This window comes from Vulpes vulpes, chromosome 10 (genome assembly GCF_048418805.1).
Source record: "Vulpes vulpes isolate BD-2025 chromosome 10, VulVul3, whole genome shotgun sequence".
NCBI lineage: Eukaryota > Metazoa > Chordata > Mammalia > Carnivora > Canidae > Vulpes > Vulpes vulpes.
Genome location: NC_132789.1, coordinates 81361015 through 81385883, shown reverse-complemented (window position 1 = coordinate 81385883; position 24869 = coordinate 81361015). Strand labels below are relative to the sequence as shown.

Sequence of the window (24869 nt, the reverse complement as noted above, 5' to 3'; positions counted from 1 at the left end):
GTCTGGCTGCAGGAGTTAGAGCTTAGGAATTTTTGGAAGATGTGCCCAAATCCATATAGTGCACTAGGTGTGGTCTGTATGTTAAGTATATTTGTCTCTGTGTGATAGATGTTATTTTCCCACAACATAACATGTAGATAATAAAAAAGTTCAAATGATCTACCCTTGTATCCTAGCTTTTTGTCCTGTTGTTGTTAGGTAGTATTAGTTGTATTGTTAGGTAGAATAGTAAAAATATAACTACTGTAATGTGGGGATAAATTGAAAGTTTTTAATAAAATGTGTCCTTTTACTCATCATTTTTAGACCTATCTTGGACTTGATAGTGACTAAAGTTTTTCTTCTAGAAAACTGTCACAGAGGGCTGAGATCCTGTTCTCAGCTGTGTGTAACATTTACAGAGAGCTAGAGAAGTAAAGGACTTTCAGTGATAGTTCAGCTTAGAAACCCAACTTTGTCCCTTTGTTTCACCAGTTAGAAGGTTTGATCTCATACAGAGCTTAAGTAATTTGCTGATGATCAGCATTTCAGTGGTAAGAATCCTAGTGCACGGTATTTGCTAATTTGCACTTAGGTATTTTTCCCTCACAAAGAACTGTGGCCCTGCAGTGGCTGCTTTTGAAGGTTGGTTTGAAGGGTATTGTTCTTGGTGCAAAGAATATAAGTATAAATTGCAAGGGGAAGGTTTGGTCTGGATGGCTTCCTGAAGAGGGGATATGAAGAAGTCCCTCTACTAATTTAGGCTAAAGGTCTGATTGCCTAATACTTTTGAGTTACTAATAATAAGCCTATTGTCATAGAGTATGTAAGTAAACGTGAACCCTATGTCCTTTTTTTTCTTTAAAGTTTTGGAAATATAAAGACATAGGGCTGTGAATTTTGAAATTTACAGTGAAATGTATGAAAAGTAAGCTTAACAAAATGTTGGGTTTTTGTTCATTTTAAGAGCTCATCAGTTAGTCAGTCAGCTTCTCAGAGTAGCAACCCCTGTGTCCAGAGAAAATCATCACATGTAAGTGACAGAAAAGGAAGCAGGCGGAGAATGGATACCGAAGAACGGAAAGATAAAGGTATGTTATTTCATCATTTGAAAGCAGATGCTACAGCTCTGTGTCTGGTTTAAAGCCATATGTTGGAAAAGAACCCTTTGTAAATCATTAAGTAGTGTAATGTTACATATCTCACTGTTGCAGAGATACATTGACTCAGGCTAAAGCATGTTAAATGTTATTCTGAAAACTGTGTTTTTCACTGACTACACATAGTTCATGTAGTACTTTTGGCTTTGTCTTCATATTTTGTTGTTCTGTCCTCAGACCTGTCCAGTGGCTAATACAGTCTTTTTTTTATCTTGATCTTTTACAGACTCTGTTCATGGACATACTCATTTGGATAAAAAACCTGAGCCAAGCACATTGGAGGTGAATGTTTTAAATAATAATTGTATCTTTTTTTCCCCCCTTAGACATGATAAAATAGCAGAAGTAGAAGGAGAAGCTGGAGATGATTTCATCATTTCATTACTTAAGTGTTATGGAAGTAGAAAAGCAAAAAAGTGGGAAAACCTGATAGTGCCTGAGGAGAATTCACTCACAAATTATAACTATTTCTTCATGATAACCTATCTCAATCAGTGGAAAGTAGCTTTTAGTTTCCAATTTTCTATAATAGATTGAGATTTTTAAAACCATATCCTCAGTAAAAACTGCCTAGTAGTTTTGGTACAGTCAAGATGTGTGCAGGCCAAGGTACCTGTTGAAGACCAGATATAATTGAAAAAATACTTAGTCATGAGAGGGTTCACTCAGGTGCAGATAAGGGATAAGGTGAACTGTTTAGGCAACCATGATTATTCTAGAATTCTAGAATCCAGGTCTTTGAAACATAAAGTTTTGCTTTTGTAAAAAAAAAAAAAAAAAAAAATTTGCTTTTGTTTTACTTCCAAAGAATATTAGTGACGATAAATGTGCAAGAATATCATCACCATCAAAGTCAAAGAAATTAGAGTGCCCACCTGTGGAGCAAGTAAGTACATTGTTGCATTTGACATTGAATGTTTCATTTTCTAGGTTTCTTATGTCTTTATATATGATCATTTAAAAAACAAAATGGGAAGACTTATTCTAGTATAACTTGGGGGCAGTTATGATTAACCTATAATTGTTGCTTACTTAATCTAGAATATTTTCATTTTTTTCTGTATATTTTAAATATATTTTTTTAAATTTTATTTTTAAAAAGATTTTATTTATTTATTTATGAGAGACAGAGACATAGACAGGGGGAGAAGCAGGCTCCCTGCAGGCAGCCCGATGCTGGACTGATCCCAGGACCCCAGGATCATGACCTGAGCCAAAGGCAGATGCTCAACCGCTGATCTACCCAGGAGCCCTTTTATTAAGATTTTATTTTTAAGTAATCTCTACTCCCAACGTGGAGCTCAAACTCAGAACCCTGAGATCAGGAGCTGCAAGCTCTACTGACTGAGCCAGCCCAGTGCCTCTGTGGAATGTTATTTTGATAATGCCATTTTTTGGACATAGAAGCAATATTTCTGAATTGATTTCAAATAAGTTTATGTTTGGTATCTTCTGTTGTCTTTGTGATGGGTTCAGTTGGCTTGAAAATTAGATTTTTGAAGGGGAATTAAAATTTCTACTTTCGGGATGGCTGGGTGGCTCAGCGGTTTAGCGTCTGCCTTTGCCTTAGGATGTGATCCCAGGATCTGGGATCAAGTCCCACACTGGGCTCCCTGCAAGGAGCCTGCTTTTCCCTCTGCCTGTGTCTCTGCCTCTCTCTGTGTCTCTCATGAAGAAATAAAACTTGAATAAAATTTCTACTTTATTTCAAAACTTTAAAAAGAGTTGTCCAAACCTTTAACAGTTAAACCTTTAAGGTTAACTGTTAACCTTTAACTTTAACGGTTATTTCATAGGAGGGAGGGAATGTAATGATTGAAGAGATTAGAAAAACATATTTAGAAAGCAGTGCCACCAATTTACAAATGTGATGAAGAAGGATCTTGAGTGTCCGACATCTTGAGTTTCAGTCTAATACAGGAAGAAAGTTATTAGTCTTTCCTTATCTTTCAGTTAACATCTTTCATATCATTTAGAAAGCATACAGTTTAGGGTATGTCTTTGTATGAGGAGCAGTTATAAATAACTGATGGATTTCAAAACAATTTCAGGGATTTGTATATTCTTTCCTTAAAAGCGTAATGTTTAGATTGCTTTATATCTTTTGATAGGCAGCCCCTGGTTACGATCAAATTTGTTTGTTTGGAATTTTTAGCTACTGCATTTTTCTTTCATTTCTAAGATCAGAAAGACTATATAAAAACTATAGTTATGTAAAAGGTAGTTGAGGGTACATTTGGTGTTAAAATTAATGTTAAGCACAATGAACTCTTGTCTTTTTCCTCCCCCTCTCTTGAAGAAGCCAGCAGAACATGTGTCTTTGTCAAATCCAGCTCCCCTTCTAGTTTCTCCAGAGGTACATCTAACTCCTGCGGTGCCTTCTTTACCAGCCACTGTGCCAGCCTGGCCAAGTGAACCTACAACTTTTGGACCAACAGGTTAGATTGGAATTGAAAAAATCTTTGAACCAACCAACAAAACCTTTCCAAGTCAGAGACCCTTCAAGTTCTTTTTATTTTTGTCATTATCATCATCATTATCATTTAATATTTTTATTTTAGAAAGCAACCTTTACACCCAGTGTGGGGCTTGAACTCCCAACCCCAAGATCAGGAATCGCATGCTCTATTGACTGGGAGCCAGCTAGGTGCCCCAAAGATTTCAAGTTCTTGTTGGCTTTAAACTCAGACTAGATGTGTATGTGGAACCTTAGAGCTTTTTATGATCCTCTGCTTTGCTGTTTCCAGTGTGGGAGGGCCAGTTTAACCTGGTATTCATTTGAGATATACGCTCAAAATCTCAGGTACAAGATGCCTGAGCTGGTTGTCTCCACTGACAACCACTGACCAGCTCTGTATATTCCCACTGTCCCAGCCATTGAATTTTGGCTGGGCTCTGTGTCTTTCTCATGTTTGTAAGAGCTACTATTAGAAGACATTTGACTCAAAGCTAGTTTCCTGGGCTTATTTCCTATGTGTCTGAGAGAGTTCTTAGTTGATATAAAAGATACTCTTTTAGATTTCTTATGTATCTTTTTATCTATCTATCGCTCTATCAGTTGTATAGCATTATTTGCCTTTTCGCTTAATGTAATCATATTTGTAGGGAGAAATATTTTCACTTTTTATATACAGTTTTTGATTCCTTTCCCTCTGTTTTGTAGGTGTCCCTGCTCAAATTCCCGTTTTGTCAGTGACACAGACGCTGACCACTGGACCTGATTCTGCTGTGTCCCAAGCTCATTTAACACCCTCTCCAGTTCCTGTGTCAATACAGGCAGTTAACCAGCCCTTGATGCCTTTGCCTCAGACATTGAGCCTGTACCAAGACCCACTCTACCCTGGGTTTCCTTATAATGAAAAGGGAGATCGAGCCATCGCACCACCTTATTCACTGTGTCACACTGGGGAGGACCTGCCTAAAGGTGAGATCCTTCTCTTAAGTTCCACTTGATTTTATTTATCAAGTGCTGATAGGAGTTCAGTGGGAACACACAGTGGGAAGTGTGAGTAGAAGTCAGAGGTTATGTTACTGAGTAAGCCGAAGGACTGACTTTGAGAAGGAGAGAAGAGATTTGGCTATAAGTGGTTAACTTTTTTGTTTTAGCTTGTGTTTGATTTGAATATGGTTTTTTGTATGTTTAGTAACTGTCCCTCCGTTGTGTCATTTTTTTCAAAAGCGTCCTTAAAGCCATTTTGAATTAAATCTTAATATTACTAACTAGGTAACTAAACATTATTGAGTTTTCTCATCACTGGACTGGCTTTTGAAACCACTCCTATTACTTCATCCATGAAAAAATGACAGAGAAGAATAATATAACAATCTATATATTTTAAGAATTTCTTTTAAATTTGGCCCTTTTTTTAAAGGAATTTTTGTTTGCAAAATTTCCTGTCTGGAAAAACTGAAAGAGTCATGCAGTGACTGATTGCTCTTTACTTGGATTTTTGTGCCTAATTTTGTTAGTGTTTTGATCAAGTTGGAGCCTGTGGATAACTGGTTAATGTCAAATGAATACCTACTAATCTTATGTTATCAGTGAGTTAGGTTTATGTTGATTTTTGCCCATATCCCCCAACATTTTTATTTCATAATTTTTAAACCCTGCAGAATTGAAAAAGAAATACAGTGAACAGCTAAGTTTCCTTCACACAAAATTAATCAGATAAAAATCTCAGCTTAAGCCATTTTTGGACTTAGATGTTAGGATAGACAAAGCGTTTTGAACCTGGAATTACCCTATAGTAACAGAGCTTACTTTTGGTTATATTAGGGTTTTTAATCTTTGTTTTATATCACAGGCTAGAGAAAGCAATTTCAGTAGGCAAAATTGCCTTTGAGCTATATATTGTTTGAGGATAGTTGGAGGGGGGCTTTTTGAATGTATAATTTTAGTGAGTGATTATTATGTCATTTATTTTTAGATAAGAACATTCTTCGATTCTTCTTTAATCTTGGTGTAAAGGTATTTACATTTTATCATTTTAAAGTTATTTTTAAGTTAATACTGTGTTAAATTGTTAGTATATAAACAGTCTTAATTCTTACCCTGTTGGTGAATAACTTAAGTTTACTGAATCACATTTTAAGAACTAGGGTTTTTCAGTCCTGTATAGTTTGTTTTTAATAGTGGCTGAGGCTCCAGTATTTGCTTGCTTTTCCTTTTAACTGGCAATGGTATAACCCTATGAGAATATTTGGGAAATATTCCTTGTCCCTTGCGCAGCCTAGTGAAAATGCACTCATTGAGGAATTCAGTGAAAGATCTGGGTTTGAAATTCTGCTCATCACTTTTTTAGCAGTATATATCCCTGGGCACATCATTTAATGTCTCTTAGCCTAGCTATTTTCATTTGTGTTATGTGAATAATATTCTTCTATCTGCCTATTTGTTGAAAGGATCAAAAGAAAGAACTTGTGGAAGTTCTCCTGTGGAAGGTGGCATTGTTCACTAGCATAGCAGAGGTATTTTTTTGGGAAGTGGTCAGCCTAGAAATAGCTTGTCTTAGAGAGGCTGGAGAACTCTTATGTCCTTGTCAGTGCTGTGTTATATCTCCTGTTCTGGATTAATTTCTGTGGGTTTTAGACCATTAAAATATGAAATGAAGTGCCCTACTGTAGCCTAGTGGTCATTTCATAAAAGGAGACTCAATTTTATCGCCTGTGGTATTCACTGCCTAGTTTTATATTTAAGTAGTTAATGTTTGCTTCAGCTAATTAATTTGCCGTTTAACTGGTAATTTTTTCTTTATGTTTGGTGTTCAGCTGGCCCTTTTGCAAGGGGATAGATTTGCTTTATTTTCAGTATTACCTTTCTCTGACTGGAGGTCTGACTTTTCATCTATGCAGTTGGAATGCTCTCAGGGCTTCTAAACCTGCAGTATCCCATTTTTCTGGTAGAACAGAGAGGTCCAGACCAATTAACTCGTTGGCATGGGGTCACACAGAGAGTTGGTGGTAGAGCCAGAACATGAATGCAGGTCAAGCTAGAGAATCTGTGATTGAGATACTCCAAGCTGGAGGCTCAAGTACTTGATGGTGGTGGTTTCTGGGATGTGTATCACCCAAAATTATTTCCATGCAATTCTACCCAAAGGATGGAATTAATGATCATGGAATATGTGGGTGAGTTCATCATATTGTCTCCAGTCACCTCAATACCATGGGACCTTGGGTTAGTTTCAGGATAGGAATAAAGAATGGAATGTTAGAGTAGTGACTTACTTTTGTAATTCCTTTTCATGTTACATATCGCAGTGATGATATGGTCTTGGCAGGCATGAGCAACTTGAAGCACTCGCTCTAAGCTCCCGCCCCCCCCTTTTGTTAATATTTCTGTTTTTGTTTCTTTTAGGCATATAGTTGTCCTATGTGGGCTCCGCATTCTTACCTGTACCCTCTGCACCAGGCCTACCTGGCAGCTTGCAGGATGTACCCAAAGGTCTCTGTCCCAGTGTATCCTCCAAATCCTTGGTTCCAGGAAGCTCCTTCTGCTCAGAACGAAGGTGATTGTACCTGTACTGACGCACATTTTCCTATGCAGACTGAGGCCACTGTTAATGGTCAGATGCCACAGGCTGAGATTGGACCGCCAACGTTTTCTTCACCTCTGGTTATCCCTCCATCTCAGGTGTCTGAAAGTCATGGACAGTTGTCTTACCAGGCTGATATTGAATCTGAAAACTCTGGGCAGCTTCTTCATGCTGAGTATGAAGAGTCACTAAGTGGCAAGAATATGTTCCCGCAGCCGTCCTTTGGACCGAATCCATTCTTAGGCCCAGTTCCCATTGCACCTCCTTTCTTTCCTCATGTTTGGTATGGGTACCCTTTCCAGGGATTTGTAGAAAATCCAGTCATGCGGCAGAATATTGTTCTCCCCTCTGATGAGAAAGAATTGGATCTGCCCCTGGAAAGCCTGGATCTGTCTAAGGAATGTGTTTCAGTTTCAGCAGTGGATGAGTTTCAGGAGGCCAGAGGTGAAGGCACACATTGTCTCCCTGAAGCAAGTGTGGGTAAGCATGAAGGCCGGGCGGAGCAGTCATCCCAGACCCCTAAGGTGGATCTGGCACGGCCTTCCATCCTTCCTGTGGCGGAGGAAGAGGCTCATCTGCCCACTCAGATTCTAAACAGAGAGAGAGAAACTGTGCCTGTTGAACTTGAGCCTAAAAGGACCATTCCAAGTCTGAAAGAAAAATCAGAAAAAGTGAAAGATCCTAAGACTGCTGCCGATGCGGTCAGTGGGGCCAACTCTGTGGAGAGCAGAGTGCAGAGACCAAAAGAAGAGAGTTCGGAAGATGAAAATGAAGTGTCTAATATTTTGAGAAGTGGTCGATCCAAGCAATTTTATAACCAGACTTATGGAGGCAGGAAGTACAAAAGTGATTGGGGCTCTTCTGGTAGAGGAGGGTATCAGCACGCGAGAGGTGAGGAGTCCTGGAAAGGGCAGCCTGGCAGAAGCCGAGATGAAGGTTACCAGTACCATCGAAATGTCCGAGGACGGCCCTATCGCGGGGATAGGAGGAGATCGGGGATGGGAGATGGCCATCGGGGGCAAAACACTTGACGCTTGTTGCTGTGCTATTTTAGAGCAGAAACCTCTCAGAGGTGGAATGTTTCTGAAGGCTTTAAAAAAAATACATTAAAATAAAAACCCAAATTGGAACTATCTCCTCCCCTCCCCCTTTGACCCCCGCCCCCAATCCTGGACAAGAGATTTTGGATATGCATTCAAGGGGCAGGTGAATTCCTGGCATTGCCATTTTTCTTTGTTCAGAATCTGTTTATCAGGTAACTGCCCCTATAAAAAGTAGAAAATAACTTTGTTAAAGTATTTTTTATAAACCGCTTAATATAAAACTTAGATTTAGTGTTTGGTTTTTTTCCTTATTATAAGTTTAATTTCAAATGTTGGAAACGTGTGCTTTATAGTGTTTACTAAAGTGACAAGAAAAATATACCATTTGACACACTATAGATTCCAAAACATAACATTGCACCAAATAGAAATGTATATTTTATTATGCAATGCCTTAGTCATAAACTGGGCTCAAATAATTCTTAGCCTAAAACACTGTTGTCTTTTGAAATGCTTCCAACCCAAAGGCCTTTCATCTCAATATCTGTCAAACTTGAATAATGTCTTCTCTTTAATATTACACATAAGGCAGCCTATTAACCTGTGTCTTAGAAACGTTGTATATAGTTCTTTTAATATTCATAGGGTCTATTTTTGAATTTTGGTGAGTTTTTGTTGAACTTGAGATCGCATACAAGACAGATGTTTAAGAAATAATAGGATAACTAATGAAATGGCTGTTTCCACCAAGAATTCCTAGCACTGGTGTAAATATCATGGTGCCTACTTGAAAGAAATGTAGATGCTATGCATTTTGAAAATAATCTGCATCTGTTAAAACTGCAGAAGTTTTTTAATGCCACTTTAACACTAATGCACTGACAGATTTAAATATTTTGTGAGAAGAAATGTTAAAAATTTTTAGCTTGACAGGTTTCTATGGAGTTACTGTGTTTTGTTTTTCTGTTTGCACCATTGGGTTATGTGTATCACTTTACATTTGCATGTTCAACTTGTCACACGCCTGGAACTATTGTACAAAAAAAAAGGATGATTGTGATTTCTAGTTCTTTTCTAGAAGATGCTGCTAGAAAGTGGTTGCTTTGCATTTTATGGCTTGTTACCCCTTAGGTAACCTAGCTCTTCTGATCCTGCTTCTTTTCTGTCTTTGCAGTATTTGCAGAAATTCCCTTTGCATGTTGCACTCTGTTCTCAGTTCGGGATTTAACTCTGAATCAACACAGTATTCATGCACCTGTGTCACTCTTTAAAAATAACTATGGCTTATGGTTCTTGTTTGTACATATACCAATGTGAGAATCTGCCCCTTTTTTATGTTCTCTTTTGATCAGGAAGTTTGAGTGCTATGCAAATAATGTAGTGATTTCTCTTTGCATGCTGTGTGTAATATACCTAGCCAAAAATAGATTTTTGTTTTTTTAAAGGCAAATTACTTTAAAGGCAAATACAATTCACTTGAATTTGACAAACTGAAGCAGATGAGTTTTCTGGGTTCTCTGATTACCCACAGGAATGTTTGGATGCCAGCTAGGCTCAGTTGAATCTCCACTGTACTGTAATAATGGTTATTTACCTCTGTGTTGTTTTAATTACCTAATGTCTGTGTAACTGCTGATTTGAGTAGTGATTAGCATTTAGATGTTTTGTAACGTAGGATTTTAGAGAGCACTTTGAAAGATAACATTTTATTATGATGGTGCTAGGTAAACATTTGTAAAGATGGATGGTTGTGTGGAAAAGAACAAGTTTCTTGAGAGAACTTGTTGAGAGGAGTTTCTCTTGTCACCTAAGCTAGAACAATTCGGGAAGGTACTGCTGAAGCCATTTTGTTTTCTTCGTTAACATCAACAGTAGTTAATGGAATGAGAAGATTATAGGGTTCTCCACTTTCAGCTCCTGCTTTTTTATGGCATGTTAGCTTACCTGATAATTTTTATGAAAACACATTTAGATACAGTGACCAGACTTAAAAAATTCAGTAGAAGCTTGATCTCAGGAGTCCAAAAGAAATTGCTGTTTCTGGTGTCTTTCTGTTTTATTGACTGAGATTTGATCTCTGTTTCTTCTGGAAATGTCTCAAAAGTGGATAGGAAAGAATACTGTTCATTTCTTCACTGTCACTCTGTCTTACCTCAGCGGAGTAATGGAATGCTCTATAGTTCCTGCAGGAAATACCCAGTGGCTTCCTGTTTCCCGTATCTCACCTCCAGGGCTTGATGGAAACAGAGCTGAAAGAGAACTTCAGCGGATCGTACTTGACGCAGTGACCTCTGGAATAAAAGAACTCTGACTCTTGATAATTAGTTTTAAAATTCTTAGTCTTTGCATGAAGGTCAGTTTTATTTTTTCCTTTAGTTTTGTTTTAAATGTATTATGAGTGCAGGGGATTTTGCCTTATGCTGAGGTCAAATTAGGGCCAAGCAAGCTTTTGTCCTCCTTCATTTTAACGGAATCATAAGGTATGTTGACATGAGATATAATGTTTCTATATATAAGAAAAAAATAAAAGGTTAGAAGTGAGAATCATTTGTATTTTGAGGTAGAAATTATGGAACTCCACTGTATTACGATTATACACGTTTTGAAGAACAGATGTTTAGAACGACCAAAGCTCACCTGTTCATTTGAGTTAGTTGCTTTTGCTGAACTTGATCCCTGTCCCTTTTAATACTGCGTGTATTTCTGTTCAAGTCCAGTTTCCTCTTCAGCTTTTGTTCCATGTACTCTGGCAGCAGGATGCTCGCCTCCGTGCGGTCCTCGTCTTGTTTCCTGGTAACCAGCCCATATGTTCATTTTCATGGCTGACTGAAGCTCAGACCCTGCCTTGACCTGGCAGGAGTAGGTCTTCCCAAACCACAATGTTGATAACCGCTTATTTGATGCAGACCATGTTATATTCTTGCAGTGTGTTTCCTTTGTGACTCAAGGTTGAATTAAAATGCCTGTGAACTGCAAACTTGCTTATGATTGACTTGGTGCAATAAAGTTCCTTTCTAACCGTTTCTGGTTTAGAAAACATTCAGCCATCCTAGAAACTAGCAATATTTATTTATGCCTCATTTATTTTACCTTTGGTTTTTAGATGAGGTAACCTTAGTCTTTCACTTATGGGTACTAAGCAAGGTCCATTTTAGTGTAGCTGAAGAGAACATGTATTTGGCTACACGATTTCTGTTTACTGTATTTTGCTTCCTATTTAATGTCTAAATGCTATTGTGTTTTTGTTTAAAATCTTAGTAATGGCTCAGTTCCAGTATGTCTTTTTTTTTCCAGTATGTCATTTTCAAAGAACTAAGGTTTTGCTACTAGTGTCAGCCATTTATTTTCCCACTAATTGGGATGTCCCACTAATTGGGAATTTTTTTCCCCCCTGAAATATAAGTTTTAGAAAATCTTAGAAGAGGGGTGGGTGCATGTCTTAATGCTGGGAAACAGCAACTTTGGGGTTGAATTTACTTGAATGGATTAAAAATTGTTACAGAGCTAGAAGAAAATTTATGTATGAAAAATGATAATAGCCTTACACTGAGTACAAATAATACTTAAAAGCATGTGAAGATGTGATCATTTGTGATGTTACTTGTAAAAAAAAAAGCATATATACATATCTTTTGAAGTGTTGAAAGGAAAATAGTACTTTATATTCTTTATCATATCACTTTTTGTAAGTGTTGAATATATTCCTGTTTATTTTTCTATGTTCTGTTTTGTAGCCTTAAGAAGTGTTTCAAACATATCTGAATGTATAAAATAAGAGTAAATGCCCTACATGGTGTGATGCTGCATTATATATAAAACTGTGTGCATATATTAAATTTTGTCTCTTGATTCTGCTTGTGATTCTTTGGTTCCAGGGTTAACCAAGTAAATAGCATATAAATAAATCTTAGGAGGGTGTGTTAGTAAGCATCTGAAAATAGAGGATTTCCATGGTTTCTATCCAGGCAGAAGATAATTCTGGTATGTACAACTTTTTAGTGGGATTTATAATCTGTGGGGTAGATTAATTTACTTTCTCTACTTAATATATGTAATAAAATTGAGCTAGGCCAAGTAATTTAATTTAATGAGGCTCATGCAGCTAATAAGTGGTAGAATTTGGAGTTTTACCTAGCTCTGAGTGGTTTTAGAACCAGTGCTCTACCATTTTTTTCCAGCATTCATTAAATGAAATGAGATGTGTGGACTAAGAATATAATTTATAGATTCAATGACTTTTTTTAAATTCTTTTTAAAAGATTTTATTTATTCATGAGGGACACAGGCAGAGAGACACAGGCAGAGGGAGAAGCAGGCTCCGTGCAGGGAGCCCGATGCAGGACTCGATCCTAGGACCTTGGGTCACACCCTAAGCCGAAGGCAAACGCTTAACCACTGAGCCGCCCAGGTGCCCCTAACCTAAATGACTTTTTTTTTTTTTAAACGTGGTATTCAGTGCAGGCATACCTTGTTTTACTATGGTTCGCTCTATTGTGCTTCGTAGATACTGTGTTTTTTTTCAAAGAGGAGGTTTGGGGCATCCCCGGTGGCGCAGCGGTTTAGTGCGGCCTGCAGCCTGGGGTGTGATCCTGGGGACCTGGGATTGAGTCCCACGTCGGGCCTCCTGCATGGAGCCTGCTTCTCCCTCTGCTTGTGTCTCTGCCTCTCTCTCGTTCTCTCTGAATGAATGAATGAATGAATGAATAAATAAATAAATATTTTTAAAAAAAACAGGTTTGTGGCAACCCTGCTTGGAGCAAGTCCATTGGCGCCATTTTCCCAACATTTGCCCACTCCGTCACATTTTGGCAATTCTTGAAATATTTTAAGGTTTTTCATTTTATCTGTCATGATCTGTCATCCATGATTATTGACTTGCTGAAAGCACAGGTGATGGTTAGCATCTTTTAGTAATAAGATAGTTTTCAGTTAAGGTTACGTACATTGTCTTTATTTATATATATATTTTTAAAGATTTTATTATTTATTGATGAGAATACACAGAGGAGACAGAGAGGCAGAGGCACAGGTAGAGGGAGAAGCAAGCTCCATGCAGGGAGCCCGACATGGGACTCGATCCAGGGTCTCCAGGGTCATGCCCTGGGATGAAGGCAGGCGCTAAACTGCTGAGCCACCCGGGCTGCCCCGTACATTGTCTTTATACATAATGCTGTCATTGCATACTTAAAATAGACCACAGCGTAAACATTCATATGCACTGGGAAGCGAAAGCTTTGATTCCTTTAGGCGCACAGTATTGCTGAGGTATGCCTTGATGAAGATGGATAGATCATTTGAAAGTCTTACTTGAAAACTGAGGTAGCAGGTGCCCTTGAACACTTTGAAAACCCAAGCTACTGCTTAATGCTTATTTAATCTACTCACTACATGGACTTTGTCTTCAGAACGGCTTTCCCAGGAAGGAAAGCCTAAAGAAAGGCTTCCCTTCTCAGCAGTGTTTGGTGGGAAGGTAAGTTGGTGAGACACGAAAGCCAGCTGTTGCGGGTTGCCCAAGCAGGTGAGTGGGCATCCCAGAATCTTGGAATGGAGAGAGGAGGAATTGGGGGGGGGGGGGGGGGAGAAGCTGGAGTCTGAGGAAAGCCAAGAAGGGTGTCTTTCGGTGCCAGATGGAGCCCTTTCAGGATTGGGCACTTGAAGTTGATGGGATAAAAAAGGTGAAACTAAGTGATGACAAATGTTCTAGTTTCTCTAAAGTTTTCTATGATCAGAAGGGCTTGCTTTCCTCTTTGTTACGTTTTCACTTGACTGTTAGGTCCATGTCTAGGGAATAATAGGAGAATGTAGACTAAACGAAGGATGTTAAACAGCTTCCTTTCCTGAATCCTTAAGCTCTTCTGAAAAGTGTGAGTCATGCACTCATCAGAATAGTGAAGCTACAGATATTGATTGTAAACATGTTAAGAGTTTGATCCTGAATTCATTAGAAATTGGAGCTTCAAAGTCCATCCTCTTTACATTCCTGTGATTATATAGCTTTCACATTTAGCAGAAAAAATGTCTAGGCCAAAGATGTAAATATAGAAGATGAGCAGTGCGATTCTCATGGCTTCCCATCCTTTATTTTACTTAACGGTCAACAACCAAAATTCTGTGTAGTAAGATGTACCTATTACTGTGTCACTTGTGGCAAATTTGTTCCTTTCTAAATCATCTAAGGCAAAGTATATTTAATTATGTAAGAAATATTCAGAGACTAGGGGCCAAAAAAGGAGGCCAGAAACCAGAGGTATGGACGTGAAGCAGCACAAAGGCCGCAGCCCAGGAGATGGGAGGGACAGACATGGTTGATCTGAGACCAGTGCAGGCAGCTTCGGGAGTTAGAACTAACATGCTTGCCTTAAACCAGGAGCATCCCAGTATAAAGGGCCATCATAAGAGTAAACATTCCCTATAAAAAATCCCAAACACTGATAATGGTACCATTCGTTCCCTGTTGGCGAGCCGAGATGAAGAGTAGTTCCCAGCTGGTGCTACGCTGGGTCACTGGCAGAAACCACCTTTGGGGAGACGGACTCGGCCATGGAGGGAGGCACGGTTACTTGAACAGGCAGCCTCGATAAGCCAGCCTTTCCCCTCCTAGGGGGCTGAGCACTTTCAATGTGAAGACTAGCAACCTGGTGGCCGCCTTGCATTTCCGGGTCACCTTCCCCGCAGAACGTGTCCACAAGAAGCAGTACCACATACATAGCTTTTATTAGGAAACCCAGACTTCTAAATTTAACATCTGCACTGTTGGTGTATTTGAATTGGTATTACTGATTTTTATAGAAAAACTTTTTTTCTTGTGTTAGCAACCTACTGTAAGACCTTTTGCTATGTAAAAATTTAAATGTATTTTTAAAAATTTCATTTATGTGCACAATATACATATTCTGTCATCAGCAATAAGCAGAACTCTGTTCTCGTCACAAGGGTTTTCTTTAGGACAGAATACGGAATCAGTAAGTAAAAACAGCTTTTGTCTTCTTTTATTCAATATACTTGAAATAATCATTCACAAATTTAACCTATCCTTAAAAATAGGCACTACTTATTTTAGTATAATCCCATATATGTACAAAACAAACCCTTTACATATTCACACTTGGTAAGTGCACAGAAAAAAAAGCATAAAAGGATATATATTATTAAATGCAAACACTGGTAACCTTTGGGAGGGTAATGTGAGGAGATATAACATTTTATTACATGTATTTCAGTAGGTTTGAATTTTTCACAACAAATATTTATGGATCACTCCTAAATGAGTATTTTTAAAGGCCTATTTTAAAGACCAGTTAAACCAAACCATTATTTCCAATTCACCATCTGCATATTAGTGCTTCTGTATTGTTTCAAGAAGCTCTCAAATTCTGTTCAGTAATTTCTATTTTGTTTGTCCCATTAATTTATTAGTAAACTCTCTTCCTCACTTGTAGTAGAAGTTAGTTCCTGTTCACTGTATTAGAAGTGTAACTGAACGTGGTCTCATGCTGCATCTCACTGTTCAAACTCAGGAACTCGAGATGTAAGTTTTTAGAGTTCTTGCTGCATAGTATCCCAAACTCCCCACCCCTTTGCCCCCTTACCTCTCCCCCCTGCCCCCGCCCCCCCGAGTCAAATGGGTGTAGATCACGTACTCTATACCAAACATGGATATAAATATATTTGGTACCAAGAGGTATTTTAACATTGCTATCTGGGGGCTTGTTTGCATTAATGTTGCCTTTAGGAAAGTGGCTGTCCTTGACTGTCCATTAGAAATCTGTGGAAGTTTAAAATTACATGGATGAATCAACTCTAAAGAAAGATTTTGAGCCTATACTTTTAAAGAAAGGAAATATTCTTTAAAATGCTTTTCCTAAATCGTGATCAGTGATTACACAGACTTGTAAAGAATGACATTACTTTGAGAATTATACAGAATCATACAGAATGCTAAAACTGAGTAATTCATAGTTAGGTATTTTTCTGGTGGTGGGGCAGAGGGATGTGGAAATGAATTTTTGATATTCAAAAGCACCAAAAACATGGTAAACAATGCTTAAGCTGGGAACATGGCCATTTTCCAACAGTGGTGTTTTGTGGCAGATCATCTTCCTTTGAAAGTCTAAACACACTGAAAACAGTGCAAAGACTGAAAACAAGTAACAAATATAATCCTGATGTTTATTTATCAAATTTCATTAGTGGAATCTTCGACCGGCTTTTAAAATAAGGGCAGTTTCTATATTATAGTGGAATATTTGGCAAATGAAGTCTGGAAAGCTTTTTCAAGATTTTTAAAAGGGGGCAACACTGGTCAGCATTTGGTACATGAATATGGTAACACCTACTGAAAATCTTCCCATACATCACGAAAACCTGGAGGTAATTTGTGTAGCTTGAAATGTCTTCATTTTAGAATGTTATACACAAGGGCCTCATCAAGAACAGAAAAGTGCATTTTCTGTGTTCAGACTATAATTTACAACACAACTGGCTTTTGATGTTACATTAAGTAAATTATACTTCAAGCTCCAGAGTATGTGGGGCATAAAACCTGATTAAAGTTTTATACGACAAAAATCCCAATAAATGTTAAGAAATGGCTTCTCAATATTCTGATTCAGTCTAGTCATCCAAGAAAAAGTAGTTTCCGCTCTTCTTTTGTTCTACATCCTAAAAAAAAAAAAAAAAAGGTAACAAAATCAACACCATCCTCCTATACTTTAACCCACAGTATTGTTTAGCAGTGTTTACAACAGTGTCTATACAACTTCCTCTGCAGTCACTGTCTGCACTGCTGCTGGATATTCCCAGGTCTGCTAAATCGAAAGCAAGATTATTACCTCTGCTACTCATCCCTACCACCAGAACACTTCCCTTGGTCCACCTCAAGTAAAGCCCCTTTATATAAAATGCCTTATTTACTTATGTAGAATTTTGCTACATATTATTTCCAGCTAAACTATTAAATTCCATTTTCATCATTTTGACTCTAAGCCCTTAGTCCAAAAGGTAACAGTCAACTGCCTATTACACAAAAGGCATGTAAATGTATTTTTTCCCAGGACTGTTTACAGACTGGCCAGTAATGATCCACCTACTCATCTGCCTATGTGCTTCCTTTACTAGGATCAAGGTATGATGAAGATGAGTGGGCACAGAGAAATGATGACTAGGTATACCTAGGGACAGAACCATGGATCTTTACACAAGAAAATGAAAGTACAACATTTGTAACATTTCAGAAGGAATTCTTAGTAAAATTAAGCTGTTCATAATAAGCATTGTAGGGTTTAGTTCCCTCTTTTCTTCTTACTGTGATTTTTTTTTAAAAGATTTATTCATGAGAGACACAGAGAGGCAGAGACAAGGGGCAGAGGGAGAAGCAGGCTGCCCGTGGGGAGCCCAATGTGGGACCTGACCCCAGGATCACGCCCTGAGCTGAAGGCAGATGCTCAACCACTGAGCCACCCAGGTGTCCCTTAGTGTGATTTTTAAAAACTTTTCAATTTTAAGACAAAATCTGTAATTTCACTGTCTTGGCCAAGAGTAAAACCATTTATAAACAAAAGACACAGCAAAATCTAAGACATCAATACACTCTGTCAGGTGCTTAAGGATACATTACATATACACTGACCTTGTCTCTAAGAGATCATAGTTTAATAGCAAAGCTAGAGTACAAATATGAAAATAATAAAATCTAGTAAAAGCTAGTATTAAGGACAAGAGTTAGAGGGCCATGAAATGTAAGCAGCATTTTAAGTAGGTATTGCAGGTGATAAAAACACAGAAATGCTTTTTTAGAGCTCAATTTTTTTCCCCCTGAGGGACCAAGAGATTACTGCTTTCTAAAAAAAAAAAAAAATTTCACAAAGTACATGAATTGTAGGAGGCATAGTTAATAATTTTATGTACCACAAAGAAAGGAAATCGTTGCCAATTAAACTGACAAAATGTTTTTCCATTGTGTAGTATTTTATGTTTACTGAAGAGCTTGTCTGCATTCTTAAAATATTTTAATCAGGTGATGGCTCTTGTGTATGCACAAGAAAAATAGAGGAGAGAAACTGGTTAAGGTCTTTGTAAAAATAACTGCTTTGTTTCAACAGTGAATTAGTATAATCTTTCTGAAGACATTTAAAATGGCAATTAAACTCAACACAGGCAGTACAACAGTGGGTACAACTCAGACAACATGAACACGTCTGAGTCCATGGAGCAATAGCAACTAAAAACATAATTACTGCCTACCAGACTGAAGGATGCCATCAGATAGTAACATGTGAAAAATATGAATCTTAGAATGAAATGACAAAATTTCCTGTGAAATAGCCTTCCAGTTTGAAATATTCCTTTCAATTATTATGAGAAATTATTCCTGATTTAATATAGTTTTTTTACCTACCTTAATTGAATTCAGTTTGTTTATTCTTGGCCTATAGTTGTTTGGATCTCTTCTGAATGTAATTTCAAGCTGAGACAAAAATTTATTCATGCCAGCCAGAAGAGTTTGAGGACTAGAGAAAAAATAAGGTTAACTGTGATTAAAATTTACCCCATAAATTTAACTACATTTTGGAATGAAGAGTATTAATCAGCACTGTTCCTTGAAATTCCCCAATCATAAGTCCTTTAGGTAATAATACAATCATAAATTCTATGTTCAGAAGGGTCTTTGCTTGGACTATTTGACTATATTATTTTTGGGTAAAAAGAAACATTTAAGAAATACTAGTTTAGAAAAACGAAAGATCATCAATTAGGAGATTATAGAATTTCCAATCTGACATTTTCAGGGAAGAAGAAAAAATTTAATAGAAAAAAGTAACATTAACATCACAAATTTTGCACTGGAGGGACAATGTACAGCACAATGGATTGTTTTTTTTTTTTTTTTTAATTTTTTTTTTTAATTTTTATTTTTTTTATTTATGATAGTCACAGAGAGATAGAGAGAGAGGCAGAGACACAGGCAGAGGGAGAAGCAGGCTCCATGCACCGGGAGCCCGACGTGGGATTCGATCCCGGGTCTCCAGGATCGTGCCCTGGGCCAAAGGCAGGCGCCAAACCGCTGCGCCACCCAGGGATCCCCAGCACAATGGATTGTACTCATAACTCCTTTTTCTATTTCCATGCTTAATCCATCTCTTTTTAACCCAAACTAATTCTTACATCATACTAAACTGTAACAAACCTGTGGAACATTTTAAGCATTTTTATAAATACAAAGAACTGTTATTTAAGTAAGCTATTATACAGTCCAAAAAACTTCCCTCTCAAAGAAATATGTTAATTCTCAATTGGTAAGTAAATTTAAAATGAAAACAAAGGAATTTTGGGAAGAAGTTCAGTAAAGTACTTTGTTAGGCTTCTCTATATCACAATTGCTATCAAGCCAATAAGGTAAAATTAGAGAAAAAAAGGGGAACAGTAAAATCATTCATTTTGACTCTGCTATAGATCAATACCAGATATTTGGGGTCCACTGTGAACATTACCACTAGCAGTCTAAGTGAGGCAAATCATGTAACCTATGTGCATCCTGTTTTATCTGCTGTATATAACATCAGTGGTTTCCAGGGAATCAAAATCCTAACCTGTTTTGAAAATCCAAATAATTAAGCAGACAGAAGTTAACTTGCAAGAAAAGGCAAGCAGCCCAGAGCTCTGCATGCTTATTCCCCTGGGTCAGGAGTTCTATACCACAGTCTGAACACTAGTCTACCCAGTCCCTTCTAGTATTCAACATTAATAATCCTGTGAGTCACACAATCATTCCTAGAATTTCTGGCTACTTCTTTCCTTTAAAAATAAAATGGTATCATTAATGTTTATAAGCTTATTGCAAAGTTTTGACTAATAATTTTCTGATTGTTAGGACTTATAAGGACTTCTGAATGTTTCAGAAGATAGTTTTACCTGTTTGCAACCGTGTTCTTAGATGGAATACCATCAAAAACGATGACTCGATCTGCTAGATAGGTGGCCATAATGAAGTCATGTTCCACAACAAAGGCTGTCTTCTTAGCATGGAGTATGAAACTAAAATATATGATTTTGAAAATGTTTCCAGTTTTATATTATGAAATATTCAAATGCTATATTAAGCACCATTGCATACTGGTACACATAATTAAAAGCAATACTCTTACTGGCAGGACATTACCGTTTGACAACTCGAGCTGCCATCAATCTTTGCTCAGAATCCAAATACGCAGATGGTTCATCAATTAAATAGACATCAGCAGGCTTGCCCAAACAAAGTGCTAAAGCCACTCGCTGCAGTTCACCACCAGATAACGTCTGCACCTATTTGAAGTGTGTTTATTATTTTTTAAAGATTTTATTTATTTATTCATGAGACAGAGAGAGAGAGAGAGAGAGACAGAGGCAGAGACACAGGCAGAGGGAGAAGCAGGCTCCATGTAGGGAGCCCGACGCAGGACCCGATCCCAGGACTCCAGGATTACGCCCTCGGCCGAAGGCAGACACCAAACCCGCTGAGCCACCCAGGGATCCCTATTTGGAGAAGAATTTTAGCGAACTATGTAGAGCCACCCAAAGTTTAAACAATAAAATGACAAAAATCAGAATATGTACTTCTTGATCGATGATGTTCTCAATTTGTAGAGGCTTCATTACATCAGTCACAAATTGTGGATGAGTGTAAGCATCTCTTATCTTTTCATGTAGCAACTGTCGAACACTTCCCTGTGGTTAGTGAAAAAAAAAGTATTGAAATTTTATTTCAGTACAGAACTCCCCTAATTATGAATCTTGACAAAGTTAAGCTCCAGAGCAAAAATAGATGAATTTGCCACCCACAGATAGGATAGTATTTTTATGCTTATTGTCTGTGGCATGTTCTGAAATTTTTATATTAAAAAACCCATCATGTCCAATAAGTAAAAAAAAAAAAACCAAAAAAAAAAAAACCAAAAAAAAAAAAAAAAAAAAAACCAACTTAAATCTAAAAGCAGTATATGATGACTGTTTCAAGAAAGTTATCATTTGAGACTAGGAATAATTCTCAAGGTCAGTGTGGTTATCAATTTCTCTTTGTTTTTTTTTTTTTTTTAATTTTTATTTATTTATGATAGTCACAGAGAGAGAGAGAGAGGCAGAGACACAGGCAGAGGGAGAAGCAGGCTCCATGCACCGGGAGCCCGACGTGGGATTCGATCCCGGGTCTCCAGGATCGCGCCCTGGGCCAAAGGCAGGCGCCAAACCGCTGCGCCACCCAGGGATCCCCAATTTCTCTTTGGCAATGAGTAAGATAACAAAATGTATAATGTAACAGTGAAGAACTTAAGATGTCTTTTGCTTGATATTTAAGGAGGGGAGAGTCAGAACTTAAAAGCTGAGCTTATACAAAAGGTCAATAATAAAACTTTTATTGTAAGCTAAGCTATCTCATATAGGTGAATAAAGTGGTACTAAGGGCAAATACTATAGTTAAGAAATTTATTACAACACTTCTAGAACCAAAGGAGGTTAACTTCCTAATGTTTTAAAGGTTCATATTTTAACATTTATCAGTATTTTTAATGACTGAATGGCATTCAATTTCACTGATATACCATACTGTCTTATCAATTTACCAGTTGATGGACATTGAGTTTGTTTTCTTCCACTTTCTGGCTATTATGAATAACACATTTGTGTCAAATTTGTGCTTTGAGACAGGTCTTCATTTCTCCTTGGTATGTATCTAGGAGTGGAAATGCAGTTCACATGTAACTCTATGTTAACCATACGAGGAACTGACAGGTTTTTTTTTTTTATTGGCTCTACCATTTTACATTCCCATCAGCAATAGGAGGTTCCAATTTATCCTCATCCACACCAATACTTGCTACTACTTTTTAAAGTCATCCTAGTGGGTGTACAGAATCTTACTGTAGTTCTGATTTGCATTTCCCTAATGACTAATGGTGCCGAGCATCTTTACATGTGCTTATTTGGCCATTTGTACATTTTCTTTGGAAAAAAAAAAAATCTATTCCAATCCTTTGCCTGTTTTTAAACAGAGTTGTAACCGTTCTTTGTATATTCTAGAGATAAGCAATTATTAAATAATTGGCAAGTGTATTCTGTCTTGTACGTGGCCCTTTACTTCTTTTGCTGGTGTTATCTGCAGCACAAAACACATTAAGTTGTTGCTGATGGTTTTTTTTTTTTTTTTAAAGTAAGCTCTACACCCAACATAAGGCTTGAACTTAAGACCCCAAGATAAATAGTCACAAGCTCCAACAACTTGAGCCAGTCAGGTGCCCCCTCCTTAGGTTTTTGTTTTGGAAAAAGATGGTGAGGGGTAGTCCTGGTGGCACAGCGGTTTAGCGCCGCCTGCAGCCCAGGGCGTGATCCTGGAGACCTGGGATCAAGTCCCATGTCAGGCTCTCTGCATGGGGCCTGCTTCTCCCTCTGCCTGTGTCTCTGCCTCTCTCTCTCTGTGTCTCTATGAATAAATAAATTAAAAAAAAAAAAAAAAAGATGGTGAATAAAGTTAAAAGCATTTCCTAACACTGGAAATGAATCAAGGACTGACATCTTAATACTCTCCCTTAGCCACTTTTTTTTTTTCTTTTTTTTTTCCCTTAGCCACTTTTGGTAAAACTATACAGAAACTAATTTGGAGAAGAATTTTGATACGGTGAAAGATTAAAGCTACAGGTGTGCTTTGTGTGTTATGTGTATAAACTTTCTATTTAATAACCAAGTAACAGAATAATAACTCACAGTTGATTTGGGACTGATTTTCTGTGGCTTATAACTGACATTCAGAACAGGTACTTCGCCTGCAAAATAATGCAAATAAAGAAGACAGTGGAAATTACTCATTATATTCAAAGTTTCCTATATGGGACAGAGTAAAAACATTCAACAACATACAACAGTACCTCCTTCATCAGGTTTAAGTCTTCCAGCAAGCATTCTGATAAATGTCGTTTTGCCAGTACCTGCCAACACAATATACAACAAATGAACTTGAAAGATGTTTCACATTTACAGGAAATCACTATGTGCACTACTAAAAATTAGTTTTAAAGATACACACTGACACTACTAAATTTTAACAGTTACATAGAAAAATACTTAAAACTTTCATAGTTCACCTCTGAAGTATCATTTGAAACTAATTAGGAGTAGTAAAGAATAATAAATCTTATTAATAACCACTTTAAAATAAAGGTAGGTCTATAAAATACAAATCTTGGGTTAGCTTTTAGAACACTTAGTTAGCTAAAATACCAATACAATTTATTGTTGAGTAATATAGTACTGTTACAATTGATGCCATCCTTATAAAGTCCGTTTACATGAAATATTTAAGTCAAATGCAACCCAGTTCAAAATTCTTCCATTAAGCTAAAGCCTGTTACATTGTAAAATCTTCCTAGGGAATTTCTATAGATTTAATAAGCTCTAAGTACAGAATTAAAATCTTTTTTTTTTTTTTTTTAAATCTTGAAAGCAATACCAGTCATTTGGTACTCAGATTCAACTCATAGCTGTTTATTACAGCAATCTAATATTGAAAATTCAGGTAATACAACTATTTACAAAGACAGACTAGCCTGAATTTAAAATAATGAGAGCGCAAATGGAGAAATGCAAGAAAAAAAAATTAAACTGGATTGTTTTTGCATTACCTAACTTATCCTTTCCTTTCTCATCCGTTTTTTCTAAAACAAATAAATGCCCTATCAATTTTTACAAAGAAAAACTATTTTGGAAAAAAAAAATCTTATTTTCACCCCAGATTATGAAACAAAAGATATACTTGACTGAATGGCAATAACAGGAAAACATACACTGTCACAAAATGTGAACTACACTAAGGAAATGTATGGATTCATTCTAGCTCCCAGACCTACATGTGAGTCAAAGTTTTCATGGAATAACTAAGTTATTGGATAAACAAAAGAGACTTTCAAATGTAATAAAGGAAAACTTACCATTTTCCCCCAACATCACCATGATTTCAGAATCTGTAAATTCTCCAGCTACAATTGCTAGCTCAAACTCTCCCATCTTTTTCTTCATTCCAGGATATTTATACATACACATCTTTTTAACTTCTTCCTCATTTGCTGTCTCAGCCACTTTAAAAACAAGTGAGGCATCTCTGAATCTCAAGTTTTCTGTTGGAACGTAGCCATCCAAAAAAATGTTTATGCCTGGTGGAAAGTCATTGACAAAAGATTAGTAAAGATCAATTAAAGACTAGTCTTTCTCCACAGCAAGAAATTATTTTGAGAGCAATCTAAGGATAGATTTCAAATTTCTGTGGATTTGTGGTAGCATGCAATGACAACATTGGTGTTTTAGGTATCTAATTCAAGCTGAAATAACTTTTGCATATATATGTGCCTATATATACAAAGCAATAACTTTTCAATATGATATGATTTTAATGTGATTTTTATAAGATTTTTTTCCATCAGGTTTTACGCAAAAGAATATGGTGTCATTTCTGTATTTTTAAATTCAAAACTTACAATTTTTCTGAAAAAATGACAAAGGTAAAAATGGGATCTTTTCAGAGCGACATAAAATGATAGTTCGAGGAATAATTTTTTAGGAGTATGCATTTTCACATGAGAGCTAGGTATCACAAACTGAAGTCATAATATATACTCCATTTTTTTCAGATTAAT

At 37.0% G+C, this 24869-nt stretch overlaps 2 protein-coding genes across 2 annotated transcripts in view; one reads left to right on the top strand and one right to left on the bottom strand.

Moving 5' to 3' along the window:
• OTUD4 (OTU deubiquitinase 4) overlaps positions 1–12066 on the top strand; it is a 45488-nt gene extending 33422 nt beyond the window's left edge. Inside the window, exons 15-21 of the mRNA XM_026018143.2 lie at positions 947–1070; positions 1366–1421; positions 1948–2025; positions 3439–3577; positions 4303–4563; positions 5567–5607; positions 6997–12066. Of these exons, the coding sequence (XP_025873928.1) occupies positions 947–1070; positions 1366–1421; positions 1948–2025; positions 3439–3577; positions 4303–4563; positions 5567–5607; positions 6997–8205 (1908 nt within the window). The 3' untranslated portion in view covers positions 8206–12066. The remainder of the gene's footprint in view (positions 1–946; positions 1071–1365; positions 1422–1947; positions 2026–3438; positions 3578–4302; positions 4564–5566; positions 5608–6996) is intronic.
• A 3118-nt stretch (positions 12067–15184) lies between these two features.
• ABCE1 (ATP binding cassette subfamily E member 1) overlaps positions 15185–24869 on the bottom strand; it is a 31360-nt gene continuing 21675 nt past the window's right edge. Inside the window, exons 11-18 of the mRNA XM_026018146.2 lie at positions 24168–24389; positions 23109–23168; positions 22948–23006; positions 20809–20919; positions 20375–20517; positions 20128–20250; positions 18614–18725; positions 15185–16878 (exon numbers count right to left, since the gene is read on the bottom strand). Of these exons, the coding sequence (XP_025873931.1) occupies positions 16831–16878; positions 18614–18725; positions 20128–20250; positions 20375–20517; positions 20809–20919; positions 22948–23006; positions 23109–23168; positions 24168–24389 (878 nt within the window). The 3' untranslated portion in view covers positions 15185–16830. The remainder of the gene's footprint in view (positions 16879–18613; positions 18726–20127; positions 20251–20374; positions 20518–20808; positions 20920–22947; positions 23007–23108; positions 23169–24167; positions 24390–24869) is intronic.